This window comes from Rhinolophus sinicus, linkage group LG02, assembly GCF_036562045.2.
Source record: "Rhinolophus sinicus isolate RSC01 linkage group LG02, ASM3656204v1, whole genome shotgun sequence".
NCBI lineage: Eukaryota > Metazoa > Chordata > Mammalia > Chiroptera > Rhinolophidae > Rhinolophus > Rhinolophus sinicus.
In genome coordinates, this window is record NC_133752.1 from 144778533 (window position 1) to 144799061 (window position 20529).

General features: G+C 53.1%; 1 protein-coding gene across 4 annotated transcripts in view; it reads right to left on the reverse strand.

Moving 5' to 3' along the window:
• The window catches only part of LRP1 (LDL receptor related protein 1), an 84684-nt gene that overhangs the window by 56720 nt on the left and 7435 nt on the right, over nt 1-20529 (reverse strand). For all 4 annotated transcript variants that reach the window (XM_074325545.1, XM_074325542.1, XM_074325544.1 and 1 more), the window contains exons 2-11: nt 18920-19042; nt 16400-16537; nt 14575-14694; nt 13247-13375; nt 12866-13129; nt 4153-4315; nt 3821-4043; nt 2639-2828; nt 2025-2168; nt 659-895 (exon numbers count right to left, since the gene is read on the reverse strand). In XM_074325545.1, coding sequence (XP_074181646.1) covers nt 659-895; nt 2025-2168; nt 2639-2828; nt 3821-4043; nt 4153-4315; nt 12866-13129; nt 13247-13375; nt 14575-14694; nt 16400-16537; nt 18920-19042 — 1731 coding nt within the window. The remainder of the gene's footprint in view (nt 1-658; nt 896-2024; nt 2169-2638; nt 2829-3820; nt 4044-4152; nt 4316-12865; nt 13130-13246; nt 13376-14574; nt 14695-16399; nt 16538-18919; nt 19043-20529) is intronic.

The window sequence follows — 20529 nt, forward strand, 5'->3', positions numbered from 1 at the left end:
GCAAAGGCTGGTAACTGGCGTCAGCTAGATCGATCGGTTAGGACACCCTGGGGGCCCACGTGCAGGTTTGGCAATTCCTAACACAGATAGGGAAGCGGCAGAGCTTAGCTCCGAGGCTCATATCCATCCACACAGATATTCACACATGGATATTCAGAAGACAACGCACTGTTGACCTGCCTGAGCAGCTCAGAGGGAAAGACTGGATTCAGTTCACAAAACATGGAAGCCTGCAGCGTTCGGCGGCTGTGGCGTCTGGCTGCACAGACCTTGCGTGTGCAGAGGGGTGTCAGGGTGCCTGCTCTGATTCAAGGCCTCAGGTCTCTCCCCGGCTGTGTGGTGCTTCCAGCTCCAGGGCTCAGAGCCAATGGCTGAGAGACCCTGAGTTTTCCCAAGGGCTGGCAAGGACAGCCCACACTGCTTAATCCATCCATCCTCCTGCTTCTTGTCGGCTCAGCCAAGAAGGAGGTCACACAGGGGTCAATCTGTCATCCCCTCATCTCCATGCCAACCAGCCCAGCCAGCCAGTCAGCAGAGGACTCTCCATGCTGCGAGGGCACTGGGAAAGAGATGCCTAGGCCCCAAATTGCTTCCCACCCCAGTGGGCCATGTCCCTTGGGAGTCCATTCCATCCACCTCCCACTTCCGGGGCCCTTACCATCCTTCAAGATGGTCTCCCGCTCAGTGCCATCGATCTTCTGGCGGCCAATTAGGTAGCTGGTGGTGTCAGCAAAGTAGATGAAGCCGGTCTCAGCGTGGAAGTCCAGGGCCCGGGGGTTCATGAGGTTCTCAATGGGGATCATGTGCTCATCTGGGACCTTGGCCCCCATATCCATGCCCCGGATGATGCCTGGCCGGCCCTTGCCATACACAAGGAATAGCTCATGTTCTGGCTCTAGGGCAGGCACAAACGGAGGCACATAGTCAGACACACACATATGCATGTGTGTAAGCACGTGTGCGGGCGTACACACACACACACACACACAACTGCCATCCAGCTTCGGGGGCCGTGGCCCAAGTGGCTGCAATGCCCCAGCTATACTGGCCCTGGGGACATGGGGCAACTGGGGCACTGGGTCACGTGGACAGACCCATAAATATGTAAGGACCAGGGGACAATGCCCTGGGGGTTTTAACCTGTCCTCTAGGGATGGAAAATGGGGCAAGTGTAGCAAGTAGCATGTTTTCAGTTAAGTACACTGCTCAGCAGTGAAATTCGTGACCCAAAAGCAGCACCATCAAAATATGTTGATGCTTTTTACCACTTCCTCTGCTACCATCCTAATCTACGCAACGTCACTTCTTCCTACAGAAATAACCTCCTGCCACTTCCCTGCTGTATGTCCTCCACCCAGCAGCCAGGGTGATCTTTTTACAAATGTGAATCAAATAATGTCACTTTTCTGCTTCAAAGAGGCCAAGCTCACACAGGCCTCAGAGCCTTGGCACTGGTGATTCCCTCAGCCAGAAATGTTCTTGCTTCAGGTAGTTACATGATTCACCACCTCACGTCACAGAGAGCTCGGTTCAAATTTCATCTCTGTAGAGAAGCCTTCCCTGACCAGTCTATCTAAGTTGGAGCCCTCAGTGCCACCGCTAACTCTGTTTATTTTCTTCCTAACACCTACCACCACCTGAAATTTTATTTATTTGTTTGTCTGTCTCCCCTGCCAGACCATAAGCCCATAGAGGCCAGAGATGACATTTATCTGTTCACTGCTGAATTCTCATTGCCAGGACAGTGCCAGACACATAGTACATGCTCATACTTATTTGTTGAATGAAGGAATGCATGAAAGGGTGAGTATAGTCTTCTATGGAGCTTGAGTGGGATAGTGGGAAAAGCCCTCTTTTTGGATGTGGGTTCAAATGCTGCCTCTGCCCCTTACTAATGGTGAAACTGTGGCTAAGTTCCTTCATCTCTCTGCATCTAAGACAGAAGTGGCTGAACTGTGGGGAGGCAGATAAGGAGACCTTCCGACCCATCCCAGTAGGCATGCACACCCTGCCCTGTTACTCACTCTTGCACGACTTCCCATCACTGCCCAGGCTGAAGCCAGAGCGGCAGCGGCAGGTCCGTGCTTTGTGGCTGTTGGCCAGCAGGCAGATGTCGGAGCAGCCACCCGGCTTCCCATACTGGTCATTCTCACAGGCATGGCTTCTCACTGGGGGCAGGTTGGAGAGCTGGTCAGGACCCCTCAGAGCCCCCATGCCCAGGTCTTGAGAAGGCTTACTAAAGTCTTCCCACAACCATTCTTGCTGTGGTCTTTGTGCCTGTTGTTCCACTTGAGGATTTAGAAGCCACAGATTAGGTCCCCTCTGACCCACCACAACCTAGCCGTCAGACTCAGGTGGGGGCTGCCATGGCCAGGCAAGAGTCACCCAATTGCCCATGGCCAGGTGTTTCTCCTCTAGACTAGCCAGGACAAGGAGGGGCACTCTATGAACTTAGCAGGAAGAGAAAAGGGGCTCCCTGGGGGTGGGATATGGAGGCTGAGGGGTAGAAAGGGCTGGCGGGGGAGCTGAGGAGCCAGGGGACATAGTCTGGGGTGGATGGTTAGGAGAAGCAGTCATGATACGAGAATCAGGGGTTCCCACCGGAGGGTTCCTGGAGGGGCTGTGGAGCCCTGCTCACCTCGAGGCTGACGCCGCTGGTGGTAGATGTGGAGGGCGCCACCCTTGTCCACACGGGTGACGACCTGGTAGTCGGTGCTGTTGAAGCGGTTCACGCGGATCACGCTTGTCTTCTGCTGGGCGTTGGCATTGTCCGAGTTGGTGGCATAGAGATAGTTCTCAAACACGGTCAGGCCGTACAAATGCTCGATCTGAGACGAGAACAGTACCGCAAGAGAAGGGAATTCTCCCTCTGCCCCTGAAGAGCTCCTCAGCTTCCCATCCAAACGTCATTATGTGCATTCCCAAATTCATTCCAGTCGTCTAACTCCATGCTTTACTCCTGTCTCCTCCGGCTGAACTATCCTGTTCTTGAGACCTTTGCTTGTCAAAATCCCACTCATGCTTCACAGAGCATCTCTTTGAAGCACTTCTGGAATCTTCAAACCAGAGATGGTCTCTCCTTCCACATTCCATCTGTCTTGCTGTTTTCCACTGTCTGGTGATTTGTGGACTTACTGTACCCACTCTGCTCCAACCCTTTGAGAGCAAGAACTATGTCTCCCACAGAATCAGGCACATAGTAGATGATGGCATGATTCTGGGTTAAATTGGAGTTGGGCCCTAAACTGTCCATCGAGAACATTCTTAGCCTGACTCCAGCCTCCAGTCTTGGGAGGGTTCAGAGGACAGACTGGCCCCAAGCAAGCCCTGTAACAGCCTCTACTACCCACATAACCTACCTAAGGGAACGAACTGTCCTAATTTGTCCAAGACAAACAAGCTTGCTGGTTTGTGGGACTCTCTGGGCTAATACCAGGACAGTCCCAGGCAAACCAGGATGGATGGTCTATTCTAGAATGGAGGTGCCATCTCTGAGCTGGCAAGGCTTCTAGACTAGGTTTGAATAATACTTCCCAGCTGTGTAACCTCAGGCAAATCACTTAGACTCTTGAACCTCTGCTTTTTTCATCTGCCAAAAGGGAACTGAGTATTCTGTTCATTCATCAACCAGGCGTTATTGTAAGGATCAAATGAGAAATGGGAAGTACAAGGTGTCTCTAAAATAATTGTTCCCATCAGAGTGGAAGTCATATCCTGTCCTTTCCCCAAAGTGCTCATAACCAGCCCTCTCCCTCCGAGGGGGCTCAGGGCCACCCCGCTGCCACCCCCCAGTGGTTCCCCACAAAGGCTTCCTCCTCACCAGGATGCCCTGGATGATGGTCTGCCGGCCCTTGCCTTCGTAGTCCACCACCTCGATGTAGTCTAGGTAGGCGTCGGCCCAGTAGACGAGGCGGCTGACCAGGTCCAGCGTGATGCCGTGAGGAAACACAATCTTGCTATCGACCAGCTTGGTGCGGTTCTGCCCATCCATGTCACAGCGCTCCACCTTTGGGATCTGCCCATAGTCAGTGAAAAACACTTTCCTGTGGGCAGATGGCACGTTAAAAGGGTTCTGGACATTGGGCACCCACCCTTCCACTGTAGCCTCTGCCTCCCCGCTCCCAGGGCACAGACCCTGCCTGCCCCTCTCACCCCATGGTAGGATCCAGTGCAATGCCCTTGGGGTTGTAGAGCTCCAGGTCTAGCAGAGTGACACACGTGTCCCCGTTGCGATTGCAGACAAAGATTCTATCATCAATGTCATCCACAAAGTAGAAGTTACCCGTCAGCCAGTCGATGGCCATCTGCTCCACGTCTGGAGAGTGTGAATGAAAGAGCTATGGAGGGAGTCCTCCCACAGACACGGCCGCCCTCCTTCACCACCCAGGCGACGGCTGTCTCTCTTCCCTGAGCTCCTATGGGAGTTGCCGACAGTGGCACATTTTGCCATACGATCTTTGCCATCTTTCCACCTATCTGTTCTCTCCAACAGGAAGTCTCTGAGTATCGTCCCACACAGCCCCATTCCCAGCGCTGAGTCAGGGCTGGCACAGGGGGCACTGGGTAAGTGTTGGTTGGGTGGTTCATTGACCAGCCCCTCCTTGAACAGTCCCATCTCCTTGGGGTCCCAAAAGGCAGTGAGGACAGGTCCACTAGCTCATTCTAGTTTTTTGTGTTGTTGTTTTTTTTTTAAAATCTGCTTTTACTTGAGATAAGAGCACTCAGGCTAACTAAAACATCACAGATCCTTGCTTTTGGCTGGGCTTGCATCAATTTTATACAGTAAGTCGAGTTATCTTATGCTAACCAGACCACTGACTGGAAGCTGTACTATTGCAAAAGCAGGGCACTCAACAATTAATCCAATCTGAGAGAAAAGATTGCCAAAATATGGACACCACATGGATGGAAAAAGGATGGCCCATGGTGGCAAAAGTCTGGAACCAGTGACATGGGCCAAAATAAACTTCTTCTACTCACCCCCACTACCCTGTTTTTTCAATTTCCGTATCGCTCAATTTCCTCATATTAGGGAGGGTGGGACTAAGATATAGGGCTGGAAGAGAGAGCACATAATAGGAGGGCCATCAAAGGACTCTGAAGGTAAACTGAGGCATGGCTCAGAAAGAGGGGGAGCTTCAGAAGGGTGGGAGTGGGGGAGGAGGATGGAGATCAGGTACTACATCAGTCTACGCCATGAGTCTGGAGGAGATCCAAGAGAACAAAAAGGGCCGAGGAGAATACGGGTGGGACAAGGGCAGCCGGAAGTCTAGGAGGCAGGAAGTCTGGGGACAGTCACCTCTGCTGGCCTCCTCTGGGCCCCTCCTCTCTAGGATCCACTGGCTCTGTTCCACCCCCTGCCTCCTTCAACTACTACCCTCAGAGGTGATGCCCCTTGCAATTTGTGAAATTTCCAAGACAGTGACTCCCTGGGACCCCTGCCTTGCACTCTACCTCCAACTTCCCCAACAGGGAAAGAAACTTTTGGATGACCTGCCTTTGGCTGAAAATCACCCCACACTTAACCTAGTGGGGAATATTCTTTCCCCACACAGCTATAGGTGTGATGACTGGGCATTCGGCTCAACCCCTCCCTAATCCTTCTCCTCCCCTAGGGACTCAGGCTGTTTCCTAACAGTGGGTGGGGGTGGGGGTGGGGGCAAAGAGAACAGGAACATGGTTCCCAAGGAACTTGGCTGGGCCCTGACACTGACTCAGAGTCACAGGACTTAGGCTGGGGGGGAGGGGAAACAGCCAATTTGAGGCTCTCATCAAACTAATTTCCTCTTCAGGTCCCCCACCCCCACTGAACTTCTCTCCAAGGTGAATGGAGAAAGACACAAGGATGAGTTACCCCTGTAAGTGTTGATGTACCCCTGAACCCAGCCACTCTCTCCTCTGGGCTCCGGTACTGACATGGTCAGAGAGAGGGGACAGAGCAGCCTGGGAATGTGGGTCCCAGTACAGATAGGAAGAGGGCCCAGTGCAGGGGTAAGGTGATCAAAATGCCCCACACACTGTTACCACAGAGAACACAGATTAAAATGAACGCTGCTGGGCTACCTCCAGAGGAAGCCAAAGTCCCAAAGGGGGGGGAAGGGGAGGTTGTGCGGGGGCAGGGGGGGGCAGGGGGGGACAGGCCCGCAGCCCCAGGCAGCCAGCAAGGTGGTTGAAAGGCAATCAGGGCTGTGTGCCCTTTACTTGGTGGGCACAGTAGGGCTCTGGGGGGTTGCTGGCATGTAGACGAAATTCATCACTTGAAGCTGTTTTCCCAGCTCCAGCTGGTGCAGCTGCATCCTTCTCTCTAACTTCTGAGGCTTCCGAGTCACTACCAGGCTCCAGGGCTGGCAACACCCTGCCCTGCTGCTCCCCACCCACCCTTCCCTTGGCAAGAGGGGAGGAGGAAGACACCTGAAGGGATCTGATACCCCCCGTCCAGGTGCAGTTCCACAATAATTCTCCCACGCCTCAGGACGAGGCTGAACTTTGGGACTCCCTCCTGGCTTGTATTCCATCCCAGTTCCAGGAAGGAAGGCAGAGGGACCGTCCTGCTCGCAGATATTTACCATTGGCTGGTCTCCCCTTCCACCTCCCAAAGGCCAGGCAGGGCCCCACTCAGCAGGCCGGTGAGGAGTTGGCAAGAGCTGGTCTCCAGCCCAGCCTGGCCTCCCCTTTGGTATTTTTGCAGCTGGAGACTATTAGTTGCAAGTAAAAATCCTTTGTTATCCAACCCCCTCCACCACATTATTTTCCTCTCCCCTAAAGTCCAGATTCCTCGGCCTGCCCCACCACACATATGCACAAATTCACATGCACACACAGACGCTTGGCCACTCACACCACTCCAAAACCAGTGTAGAGATGTGTTCAGATTGGGAGAGGGTGCCTTCTCTCCCAGGCTCCTCCACAGGCAGTGTCTAGGCTACTTCCCTCTGTCCGTGGAAGGCATGGGGGAAAAGCAGTGTCCTGGGCTTGGGCCTAGAGGACCTGAGCATTCTGACCCCAGAAACCCAGAGGGTAGCTGCCCCCTCGTGGCCCAGCCTTATCAGAGCGGACCCACCCCAGCACATCCTCCAGAGGGGCTCTGTCCAAAGGCCCCAAATCCTGAGGACAGAAGAGTCTCAGGTAAACCAAGGGGAGCGACGCCGTGTTGTGGGAGGAACTTGGGGGGGTGGTCTGGGGACCAAGGAGTTGGGGATTCCAGCATAGAGAAGGCTGTTAGGAAGCTGGGAGGGAGATGAGACAGCCAGAGGACAGACCACAGCCTGCCTGTGATGTCGCAAAAGACTTTCAGTTCCAGGCCCCAGAATAGACCTGGGGTATGTGTGTAAGTGCTGAGCCCTCCCTGTACCCTGACTCCAGTGTTCAGCACTCTATACTCCCCACAACTCCAGTTTTTCTCAACTTTTCCATCATTCACATTGTTCAAGAGGCATTTCCCTAAATAGTGGAGGCTTTTCCAAAAACAACAGACCCTACCCCATTCCCAAGAAGACCCCGGCTTTAACTGCAAGATTCCAGTCACTCTCCCTAAAATAAACATGGGGAAGGGGACCTCTGTGCCTTGAGAAAATATCCTCAACATATCCACACACCCCAAGATTGTAGGATAGGGCATGAGACCCCTGGGTGAGGAAGAATGCCATTTCCTCCTTAACCATAATCTCAGGGAACACGTTGCATCTGGCTAGTATTTTAGGAACCTCCCCACCTTGCCCATCACTCTGTTCTGCCATGGCCCCAGCTGGGGCTCTATATGCCAACAGCTTGGGTTTGAATCCTGGTTCTGCCACCTTCCAACTGTGAGACTATGGGCAAGTGACTTAATGTCTGAGTCTCAGTTTGCTCAACTGTAAAATGGGACGGTGCATTCACAGCACATAGCACAGGGCGTGGCAGATAATAAACACGCCACAAATGGGAGCTGTGGTTTGTATTATCGTCCTCCTTCATCTCCACCCCATCCTTCCCTACCTTCTCCACCAAGTTACTGTCTGTGCCTTCAGCCAGAGTCCTGTGGCCTCCTGACTAAAGAAAACCCTCCAGGTAGGCAGTATGCAGGCTCCCATAACCCCAGTAGTTCCTTTTATCACAGCCTGTTTACCTGACTACAAGTGTTATGAGAGCAGGGCGCTGTCTTTCATCTTTGTTCCCAGCTCTTGACACACATGTACTGATTGATTCAACAAATATTTGTTGAGTCCTGAGTCCTCACTCAGTTGTCCCAGAGCTGAGATCACTTTTTCCCTTCCCTTCTACTGCCAGAATCTTCCTTCTCTGAATGTCCGAGACAGTGGAAGATGCCATCTTGCTGGTCAGAGCCACTCAGGGATCTCGTCCTGAGGGCTGGGAGGATAGAGGGAGGGCTGGGAAGATGATCAAGAATCTGGGGCCTTCACAGGTAGACCAAGACCACCAGGCAGGCCTGACAGCAGCATTGCTAAACGGCCTGCCTTCATGCTCCTGTTTCCTGCCAGGTCCTGACTTCAGCATTTCTTGTTCCACCAGCAAGTCCGGGGCTCAGCCACATTGTGTCACCTCTGTCCCCTGGGCCCCCTTCCTGCTCGTACTTCCCCCTGCTTCCATCCCCCACCTGGCCCATGTCCAGTCCACAAAGGTATTCATGCAATCCTGGGTCCCAGGGATGAGATGCCTGGATTCTGCAGCTCTGATTCAGAATCAGAACCAGGGTCTTCCTGCTATTGAGAAATCCTTGCTGGACTCTAAAACACGGCTTTTGCTTAAGTTACTTCCTTTGGCTTGGAAACAGTGTGGGGGGGGACGAGGGGTGTTGGGAGCAGGCTGGGTGGAGAGGCAACTTCAAGGAGACAGCGGGGGAGGAGAGGACAGGGCTGGAGCTGTGCCTGAGACACAGGGCAGGCCCTGGCCTGGGAGAGAAGAGGAGAGGAGGGCTGTTAAATGATTAGGAAACTCTGAACGGGAATGGGAGGCAAAAGTACCAGGATGCAGGGGGCCCAAGGCCAAAGAAAGGGGTGGCTAGAGCCTCCCAATATTCTAATACTCTGTGTGTGAGAAAGGCCAAGGAAGGGGGTGGCTGGCTTTCATACATAGAGTCTGGAAGTGTTCCACAGGCATGGATAGGGTAGGAGGCTGCGAGGGGTGCCCAGTTTAGTGAGAAGACAGCTCCCCTGCCAGCTGAGGAAACCAGTTCTTCACAGACTCAGAGGGGCTGCTCTCTGCCCCCTCTCTAGACAAATCACTACTCATTTCCTGTTGTGATTTTAAACACACACCCACACCCACACCCATACACACACACACACACACACACACACGGGAGGGAAAGGAAAAGTGAAGCTGGCCAGCTGGAATTGGGGACCCATTTCGCAACCTTGCTGCCTGCAGCTAGGGGGCCTTTTCTGGGCCTCCCCGCCTACCTCCTTCTTCCTCACGCAGCATAGTGCAGGGGAGAAACCCTGGGACTCTTGAGGGCCCCTCCAGAGCATCCTCATACACAGCCCAAAACTAAGTGACTTCAGCATACCTCATTTCCTTCAAGGCCTCTATTTGTAACCTCAGAACCTCCCCTCACCACACACACATACCTTCCCCGGGCCCTACTCCTGCAGTCTGCCCTCATTCTTTCTACAGTAGAAATATTCTCAAAATTGAAGAGAAGACAGGTAAGGACTGCAGCTTAGGCAATGCAGGGCTGGGGGTGGGGTGGGGTCAGGAGACCTCCAGCCCTGCCTAGCGGCAGCCATGCAGGAGACTAGACAAGGCCTCAGGTTTCCTGAAAGGGTGGAGAGAGGTGGTGGGTAAGGAGGGCAGGCCAGGCATGGCTCTGGTACTTCCAGGCCTGTGGACCCCTCTGGGCCTCAGTTTCCATAACTTCAGTCTTTTGTGTATCGCTTTCAAAACGTTTGCCATGTTTATGCATAGGTGCACTATTACTTACCTACTATTTCGTTTTAAATCAACTCACTTATTTTGCTGCATCTTAAATAATCTGTGAAATCATAGATTTGATAGGCTAGTTATAGGAGTTTCCTAATGGGAATTAAGTAAAAATGTAACTATAATAATAGAAACAATGCACATCTACGTACAACTTAAAATCAAGGCGTCCCTACTTTGGGAAAGGCAGTATTAAAAACTGAGGGGCTGGTCTTGGTCCTCGCCAAGGGTCTTCCGGCTCTCACTGTCATGCTCTCAGCCATGGAATCAGAGTCCTAAGAGATCTCCCATCCTGCTGGGACAGCAGCAGAAGGGAGGATGGGCCTTGGGGTGACATCCCAGCAGGATGAGGAAGAGATCACCCCAGTCCAGGGCAGTGAAAGCACTGGAGCCGGGGGAAGAGGGCCAGCAGCTGAGGCTTAGGTAAGGGAAGAAAGCACACACACACATACACACACACCTTTCAGAATTCTGGGGACTTTGATCAATAGCTGTCCCCCACTCTTGAGTACAAACAGAGGGAAGAAACTGGGGTCAAGACAGGAAAAAGAAAGAGCTTCAGTCCTGAGCCTACTCCATGAGCCTCTCCTTGAAGCTGCACCAACCACCGGTCACCCCAGGGCTATGGAGGGGCCCTCTAGGGCTCTGAGGACCCGCAGCAGATCTGGCTCACACCCATGTGAACCAGGACCCATGTGAAAACAGGCAAACTTCCTGGCTTCCTCCTTTCCTTTTATTCTATTTCTGTTTCCAGAGTTTTCCTGTGGCAGGCTCTCCCTCTTCCCATACCAGCAGGCGGGCTTCTTTCGGCCTCTTGGCCTCTGAGCACCAGCACCTCTCAATTGTCAGACTCCTCCCTCTTGCATGGGGCTCAGCCCAGGGGTCTGAAGGAGGTCATCGTCATAGCCAAGAATGGAATGATAGCAGGGAGGGCTCCCCCGGAGGGCAGGGAGAAAGCAGGAGAAAGCAGCAGCCTCTCTTCTTCCCCCTTGGGGAGCTAATTATAGGCCAGCAGCCCACTGCACAGGTGAGTGCCTGGGACCAGCTGCCCTACACACTAGGACAGGCCATTTAGTGTCTCCTGGGAAGGGGGGATAAGCTGGGGATGTGGGGAGGGCACTAGGGGAGAGACACTTCCTATATCCTCAGCTCAGGGCCCATAATTAGTTTGTGGGATGAGAGCAAAACAACCATCCTCAGGGTGACAGCCAGACATCCAGGCGGCATGGGCTATGGGGTGGAGGCAGGGCAGGGAGGAAGGGACAGAGGCTGGGGGCAAGAGAAACCCACTCCTTAACCCCACTAGCATTTCTCCCTAGAACCTTGGTCTCTTTCGGCCTTTTGGACTCTGCCCCAGAGGGGCCCGATGAACCTAGCAGACTGGGAGGCAAGGCTCTGTTTGCCAAGGGAGGGGTACCCGCCTGAGGTTATTTCCTGCCTCTCCTGGGGAGGAAGGCAAGAGAGGGGCCAGGCCAGAGCAAAAGCTGAGAAGGTTCCCATCAGGGCACCCCCCGCCCCCCCCCCCAAGAGCCCATGGTCTGGCCCTCGGGGCCAGGGAGGGAACTGCTGGAGCTGTTTGCCCAGACAGGCCTATTGGGAGGGGCCGCCAACAAGGAGCAGGGAGAGGGCAGTTGTCTCATGGGGTCTCCCCCAAATCCGACCCTATCTATTATGGGGTTTCCTGAGCTGCCCGCCCCCTAAAGACCAGCCAAGCAGATGGGGCAGCCCCCAGCCCAGCACTCCAAGGACATATGTCTGCTCACAGGCAAGCCCCGGTCACCAACAGCCCAAGGACACCACGGAGACGCTCTGGAGGACGAGAGCCCAGGCGTGGACCATAGGATGAGGCCATCGAGGGCAAGGACTCTCAGAGGAATACCTGCTCCCCCCAGAACTAAGCCCTGTGCCCTCCTGGGGTCTTTGTCTTCTGTGGGGATCATCACATGGGGACCCAGTGAAGGAACCTCAAGATCTAGACTGGCCCAAGGTTCACCACCCGAAACCTTGTGTGTGCCGTCCTCCAGTTATGTCTGGCTTTCACTTCAATTTATCTGATCCGGACAGACAACCCCAAACTCATTATGCAGATTAGAAATCAAAGCAGAGACAGGGAATTCTGGTTTACTCAAGGTCACAGATCCAGTTACCCTCCCCCGTGGGTCAGATCAACCACAGGCCCCATCTTTCCCTCAGCCCTGTGGTGCATTTCCTGGGAATGTGATGATGCCAGATGTTTTGTTTGTTTATATAACATCATCTGAGCCAAGCAGGACTGCTCCAAGCAGTGTATCTATGCCCTGGCCCCATCCCCACCCCCAATAACACCCCTTCTTCCACCCCTAGGACAGCAAAGTATAGCCTAGGGAGGGAGCCTGAATGGGAACGTCCAGGGTTTCCTAAAACGCTCAGGTGGCCCAGTGCCCACTGCTCCTCTGGTCTCATCCATTGCCACAAACAGCCCCAGGACCCCCACACTCATGCTGCAGGAGGAGGTCCCTTCTGGTGACACCCCCAAGGGAAACCATGGGACATGGAGACAGACCCAGCCAGGCCCTGGCTGCTTTGCCCTCAGCCACAAACTAGCCAGGCTCCACAGGCTCTGGGCCCCTTTCTCCTTGCCTGGCTCCTGCTGGTTGGGAAAGCCCCTTGTCGGCCTAATAAACATTCCTCTCTCTGAAAAGGGACAGTCCCTGATCTCTGGAGACTGACCACTTGTTTCTCCTGCAAGGCCTTCCTCAGATCTGGGCCAGAAAAGCACAGCCTGACTCTGTCCCTACCACAAACAGGTGTCAATATGTGCAGCCTTTGCCCCAGCCTCCATTGGGGGCTTCTTGTTTAGGCTCTTGTGCCAGACAGGGGTCATCCTGCTTAACTCTCGGCCTCTGTGCCAGTCAGGCTCCATCTCCCTGCCCTCCCCTGCCCTCCAAGCTGGGAGCAGGTGACTCACGGTGCAGGCTGAGGGAGATGTTGATGGTGTGCTCATCCACGAAGCCCTTCAGGCCAGGCATGCGGGCACACTTGAGCTGCGTCTGGGCAGCACTGTCCCCAACGTGCACCCAGCATACAGTCTCGTTGGCATAGCTGAAGTCCATGGCTGTGGTCTGCCGCGTGCTGGTGGGTGTGATGGTGGAGACCTGGGCCCCATTCAGGTACGTGGCCAGGATGTTCTGAGAGTTGGCAATCAGTAGCACTGGGGGCCGGTCTACGGGCTCTGTAGATGGGGGAGAGGAGGGTCAATGAACCAAGAGACCCTAGGACCTCTCAGGCCACTCCCCATCAGGGAACAACACTGAGGGAACCTAGCCTGACCACACCTGACCCCACCCACCGTTCTTGGCCTTGCAGGATCGGTTGTCTGGCTGCAGCAGGTAACCCTCCACACAGCCGCATGTGAAGGAGCCATCTGTGTTGGTGCAGAGCTGGCTGCAGGTGCCGTACACTGAGCACTCGTCGAAGTCTGCAGGGCAAAGGGCAAAGGTGTGGTCATTTCCACTGTGACAAGGGCATGGAAATGGGTACCCTCAGACACTACCACTGGGTGTGTCCATCCCTACGGCTACTTTGGAGGACAATTTGGTAGAACCTATTACAACAAGAAATGTGCAAACTTTATCATCCAGCAAGGCCAGACTTGGAATCTACCCTATAGAAATATCCACATATGTGCTCATCACCCATTCATTCAGAAAGTATTTCTTCGGTACCTACTAGGTGTCAGTACTGTCCTAGGCTTTGGGGATACATCAGTGAATAAAACAGATTCAAATTGCTGCCCTCATAAAATGTAAATTATGATAAAAAATGAAATACTGTTATTACAATAACACATAAAACAAAAAGGTAAATTATATTTTTTTGAGGTGCTAGTGCACTGGAAGGTGACTGGTGCCATGGGAAAAATATTAAGCAGAGAAAGGGGATAGAGAATGCAGGTGGTGGGGGTGTGATTTTAGAGTGGCCAGGGATGGCCTCACTGAGAAGGTGGCATTTGTGCAAAGACTCGAGGGAGGCAAATTTAAAACAGAAAAGTTTGCATTGTTTGTAAGAGAGAGAAATTGGGAACATCTTACTCATCAATAGGGCGATGGCCAAGTAAACTGTGGTAAGTCATACATCACAGTAGGTTTTAAAAGAATGAGGGAGATCTCTACATATTAACATGGAAAAATCTCTAGAACATGCTGAGTGAAAAAATTGAAAACAGATACGTACAGTATGATAGTTATGTAAAAAAAGAGCAGATGCATATAAAGAGTGCTTTTACTTAGATTTTCCGTGAGTACATGCATACAGATGTACAGAAAAAGGCCTGGAAAGAGAGATAGCAAACTGATAAAAGAATTGACTTCCAGAGATGGGAAAGGGACCAGAACTGAAGAGGATTTGTCAAAGTGGACTTTGGTTTTCTCTGTAAGGCTTTAATTTTTTATTTTTATTTTTTAACAAGAAAACTCACACGTAACCTATATAATTTTAAGATGAATTTTTAAAAGTCTGGTGGAAGCAAGTGGGCTCGCAGTCATGCCTGGAGGCTGTAGGGAGTGTAGTCGTGCCTCCTCTCTTGCACCTTCCATCTAACTTTCTCCTACCCAGCCAGCCTGCTGGCCCTGCCTCCCTCTCACTCCCACCAGCACACAAGCACTTGCACTCATTTACCTTTGCAGGTCTTGCCATCTGCCTGCAGCTGGAAGCTGTTGTTGCAGTAGCAGGTGGGCCCGTTGAGTGTGGGGACACAGTGGTGCTGGCAGCCCAGCTGAGAACAGTTGCTTCGGAGCTCTGTGGAGGGGGCAGGCGACACATGCTCAGGCCCCCAGACCTGGCAGCCACCCCCAGACTGCAACTTTCCCCCAACTCCCGTTGACCCTTCAGAAACCACATTCAAGGCCTACAGTGTTGGAAATGGAAGGGGTATAGGAAGCGTCTATTATATTTTGCAAGAGGGGAAACTGAGACCCGGGGAGGGTATGACAGCCCAAGGTCACAGCCAATTATGGCATTGAACCACATCTCCCTGCTCTGGCTTTTCTCTGTCCCCATGGAGAGCGGTTTGGTAGATGGTTGGGCTCAAATAGAGAGAGGAGAGAATCTTAACTCCTTCATACGCCTTCTGTCTGCACTGCCCGGAGACTACAATGTTGGCTCCAGGGCTGAGGGTGAACAGTGGGTATGGAATCGAGTCATTCCCAGCTCTGGCTTGGAAGCGCCCCTCCAACCTACCCCTTGAGCCCTAGAGACCTCTGAGAGAAGGCCTACGTAAGGTCCAGGTGGAGGATGGGAGGAGGAGCAAAACTGTTTCCCTCGGGATCCTTCTCTAATCTTTCTCCTGCCACTGACCCACTTCCACAGGGGAGACAGAAGGGAATGAGACAGGAGGGGGGGAGAGGTGGGAGCAGCTGCCCCCCCCAGACCAGCGACCCAATTAATGGCCTTGCGTGGGGCCAGGCGGCCTGGCTACAAAGACCCCTTTGTCCAGCGGCCCCACACCCCCACCTAGGAGTGAGAACGGCCTGAGAGGCTAAGACGTTCAGAAGCTCTAAGCCTGCCAGGCAGAGCTGGGATGGGGGGCCAGACCCCAGTTATTCCTTTTCTTCCACACCTTCACCCAAATGTGCTGCCTGCCCAGCCTCCCCTCACAAAGGGGGAAAGTACTGTATGTTCTGGAAAATCTAGAAAAGAGTTTCTCTTTGTAACATAGGATAGAAGGATGAGGAGATCCAACTTCTGTAACATCAGCGAAGGAAGTTCAAACCCTAGCTTTTTGGGGCTTTTTGTTGTTTTTGAAGCTGAAAAGGTATTCAAAAGGAAGCAAACTTGAACATGCACAAACTGATGAAATGTGCATTGTAACTGAAGTCAGCCCCTAGGTCCACACTCTGTGTCCTATCCCAGGAGTTTCAGACAAAAAACATGCAAAATCAACCAAAGCAGAGGATTAAAATCTTCCACGAACGCCCTTGCTCTACACACCCCGCCTTAGCGAGCAGCATCCGGGGGGCTCCTCCCACAGGCTGGCGAGGCCGGCGAACGAAGCTCCAGACCCCCGGCCCCAGCTCCAATCACAGCATCAGCTCTTCTGTGCTCATACTCATGTTTCATGAAACCATATGGAGAAATGACCCCACTATGCACCAAATAAATAAATAAATAAGAAAACCTTGATCTAGTATAAAGCTCGCATTTCACAGGTGGGAAACTGGGGTCTGGAGAGGGGTAGTGACTTGTCCAAGCACATACAGAGAGAAGTGCCCAGGCCAGGGCCCTTACTGAGGCCTGCAGGGCTGCTGACCAAGCTCCAAGCTCAAAGCACCCACAGATTTGGGTCGCTGCCGGGTGGTAATACTGCATAGGGGTGCAAGACAAGGCCTCATGTCCACTGGAGGTGTGAGGACACTCCTCGGATGGTGGACCTCCATACCACGCAGGTGCCCAACTGAGAGCTCACTGCATCCATCTGGGACAGAAGAGGTAGAGACGCCCTTACCTCGGCAGTGGGGCCCCTCGTCCGAGCCATCCATGCAGTCCTGGACGCCGTTGCAGAGGCGGGACATGAGAACACACAGCTCAGTGCCCAGGCAATTGTGCTCGTTTGGCTGACATCGCTGAGCCTTACTCTGTGGGCCTGAGGGGCAGATGGAAAGGTTAACATGACCACACTGTCTCAAGCGGCCGTCTGGCCAGCTGCTCACGGGGGGGAAGAAGAGGTGAATTGAGCTTAGGGTTTCAGACATCTGCACATTTAGATCTCAGGAGGCCTCAGGGGTGGTTAGACTCTTCGACCTAGAGTTCTACACCGTTCCAAACAGCAGTCACACACCTGGGAGCAGCCAGGTGGAGGGAGAACTAGGCCTTCAGCCAAGAGCCCACTCTCCAAATGCCTCATGCCTATGGACCCCAACGCCACCACATTCTATACTCAGAAGACAGGCTGAGGTCAGAGGTGAAGGTTCGGATGAGCTGAGGAAACAGTCCGTGGCAGAGAAGCTCAAACGATAAAAGAAAACACCTCCTTCCCATAGGCCCAGAGCCTGGGGCTGACAGGGGGTCTAGGACTTCCAGAATTGCACTGTCCAATACATACCGCCAGCCACAGAGCACTTGAATTGTGACTAGTTCAAAACGTAAGTATAAAATACACACTGGCTTTTGAAGAGTTAATACCACAGACCCCCCCTGCCCCCCCCAAAAAAAGCAGAATTCATTAATACTTTTATATGAATAATATACTGAAAGGATAATATTTTGGACACATTGGGTAAAATAAAATAAAAATTTCAACTGGGTATTTTTACGTTTCTTAATGTGGCTATTAGAAAACTTCAAAATCGCCTACGTGGTTTGCATTGTATTTCGATTGGACAGCATTATTCTAGACCCCCAACCCCAGAGCAGCCTGCCTAATGGAAGGATTTGGGAAGGGTCAAAAGTGGTGGCCCACTGGTGATATCTCTGGTACTTCCTTTCTTGCCCAAGAAGATGGGCTTAGGGGCAGGGTAGAGCTGCTCAGAGAATCCTCAGGAGGCCATGTAGGCTGAGATGCCAGCTGAGCCCATGAGCTGGAAGACAGACTCCTGCCTACGGGCTCCCAAACGGGGACAGGGTGTGTGAGTGAGAGTGTCTGCATGTACGTGGGAGGGTCTGCATGCACAGGTGAGGGAGGCATGTGGTGTGGACGAGGGTATATCTGTGGGTCCCTATGTGCTGGTGTTTCTGGCCTCAGTAGGTGCATTTCCATGTCCTTTGGGGAGTGAGTCTGAGTTTGTGTGTGTCTGGGGCATCTGTCTGAGTGCAGGTTGTGCTTTTGCATCCCCCATTTGAATGTTGACTGTGTTGCTGTGAGAACGTCTGTGCCGGTGTCTGCCTTTGTCTGTGTACGTCGGGGTGAGGGGTGGCGAGCTAGGCGAGTCAGTGCCCAGGAGGGGCTGTGTGTGAGTGTGATGGGTCCAGGAATGTGTATGAGTGGGGACAGTGTAGGGATGTATATAAGGTAGGGTTTGCATCAAACTAAAGGAAGAGTGAACAAAAAGAGCCAGATCCAGCCCCTCTGCAAGGCTTTCTTAATCCTTAACACCACGCATCAGGTTAGAAATGCGGGCTGTAAAGGTGGCATCAGACAAGAAGATACTCCAGGCTGAACCAACCCCACCACAGGATCACGTGAAGAATATCCCTGGCCATCACTCCTCCAGGGCAGGGGACGGGGGTGAGGCTGAGAGAGCTGGTGGCTCCCTCTCTGGCCCTAAAATTACCCCTGATAATTATGGATGAGAGCTGGGGAGAGCACAGGGGACCAGGCTGGAACAGAATAAACCCAGGAGAGAGAACAGAGGCAGACCTAAGAATATAAGGGGACCCTGGCCCAGATTAACCAAGCAGGGGAGAGGTTGAAAGTGGAGACCTCAGCACTCTGTCAGCTGCTCAGGACTCCGGGGTCCAGCCAGCAAGTCCTCCACCCCCCACTGGCAGGGTAAAGGCTGGGCGGGACCTTTCTCCCAGTTTAAACAGCTGCCTCTGATTACACCACTTACTGGGGGCAGGGGAAGGCGGGGGTGTCGGGAAACGCATAGGGGTGGGGCTTCTGGTGCAGAGACTGAGCAAGAGTTGGTGGCCTTTGGCCTGGGAGCCTGAGGACAGGAAGGGGACCTGGCCAGACCTGGGGGCACTCAGCAAGGGCCAGGAGACTCTGAGGTGGGACAAACAAAAGAAAAGGGAGGTTGGGCCCTCTCCTTCCAACAGAATTGTCGGTGCAAAGAACACAGTCTCTGGCAGGCTTGGGTAGGTAGCGGCTCAGGGCGCAATCGGATGTGTCATTTCTGAGCACACCAGCCATGATGTCGGCACTCCAAAGGTTGGAGAGGACAATTCTAGCTGTGTCATGGACAAACAATTACAGAGCAAGGTCTACACCAGGCTAGAGATCAGCGGTCCTCATCCCAACTGCCTGGGCCAAAAGGAAAAGGGATAAGCCAGGGGTTTGGGAGCAGGGACCCAGAAAAGTACGTACAGATCTCAGGGGCCTCATCAGATCCATCCGGGCAGTCCCTCTCACCATCACACCGCCAGCCCTTTGAGATACAGGTGATCTGGTCTCTGCAGGCAAACTGCTTGGGGCTGCAAGTCTTAGGGGCTAAGGATAAGGAGAGAAAATGGGGTGTAAATGAAGGCTGGAGGCCAATGTGATGGCCCTAAAGCCCCCCTATGGCTCCTCCTCCTTCCCCAGCATCAGTTCCCATCTGGTCCAGACTCTGAGCCACAATCCACGTGTCTGGGGAGGGAGCTGGGGGTTGGGGTGGGGGTGGCTGTGTGTCACTCCTGGAACACTGTGTACCTGTGGTGGGGGTAAGGGAAGGGTGCAGGAAGAATATTTTATTGTCCTCTACCCAGCCCCCTAGGCTGCCTGTCCAGTGTGCCCCTCTTCCAGCCCTCGGGGTCAAAGCCCTGCTGTCTCAATTACTCTGGCCAGGCACCAGCTCTCCTGGCTTTGCTGACTGAGAGTGATAGTGAAGGATGGGACATTTAGGGGGCATTGACATGTTTTCTTTTTATGTTTCTCTCCCTCCCACCAGAAGCCCAGAGCTGGTCTTTTTTAACCGTCCATTCTTCTGCCCTCTGGTCCCTGGAATCTATCATCCCACCCATCTCCAACTCCTAACTACCAGGCCCCCAGAAGGAAAGTGTGTTTGTGGGGTGCCCTCGGTACAGCGGTAGCTAGGAGATGGTATCACAGAGGTACTGGAGGGCAGGCTGGGCAGGGCATGGCAGAAAGCCCAGCCTCCACCTCCATGCTCTAAAGATACAGCCTCCGTTGTGGTTAAACCTCAGGGAGGACTTTCGGCAGACGTCCTCAGAGGTAAGATGCACCTAAAGATTGCTTGAGATCATGGAGTTGGAAAGCCGAGGCAGGGGAATGGCTGGGGTGACCTGGGGGAGCTGATTTTAGTCCAGCCAGCCCATGAAGTTACTATATCCAGTACCTCTTCGCCCTGTCCCTTTACCCCCACCAGCCATTCTCTTACATCATTCTCTAAGGAGGAATTATGAATGGTAACACTGACTCTCATTGTGGGCTCGCTATGTGCTGGGAACTGTGGGAAACCAGTTCTTTCCATGTATCATCATATTGAATCCTCTCCACAATATAAAGAAGTAGGTATCACTAATACCACAGGTTCATAGATGAGGAAACTGAGCCTCAGAGAGGGGAGGGTCACATAGCAGGCAAGTGACAAAACCAGGGTTCACTTGGTTTTGAGCTGACTGTAAGCTTTTAACCAGGGCAGTCTATACCAGTCTCCCCATTCCCATGAGAGATACTCAGGAGCTGTTCCTCCCAACCCCATTACCATGTCCTCTATGGGAAGAAAAGTCTCCCCATGCCTTCAGCCCCACCCATGGCTGGGTTCCCAGTCTCCCTGCTCTTCATCGCCTTTTCCTCGGCCTATGTCAATTCCATTTCTATTCAGCCGGCCTGCACTGGAGACCAGCTCTGTGCCAGGCATTGCACTAGGTACTGGGGTGCCAAGGAGGAGCGAGATGCCTCCTCAGGAGCTTTAGCCCCTTAGGAAGACAGCTGTATATCACTGCCTTGAATGCAGGGCAGAGTGAGCCCAGGGC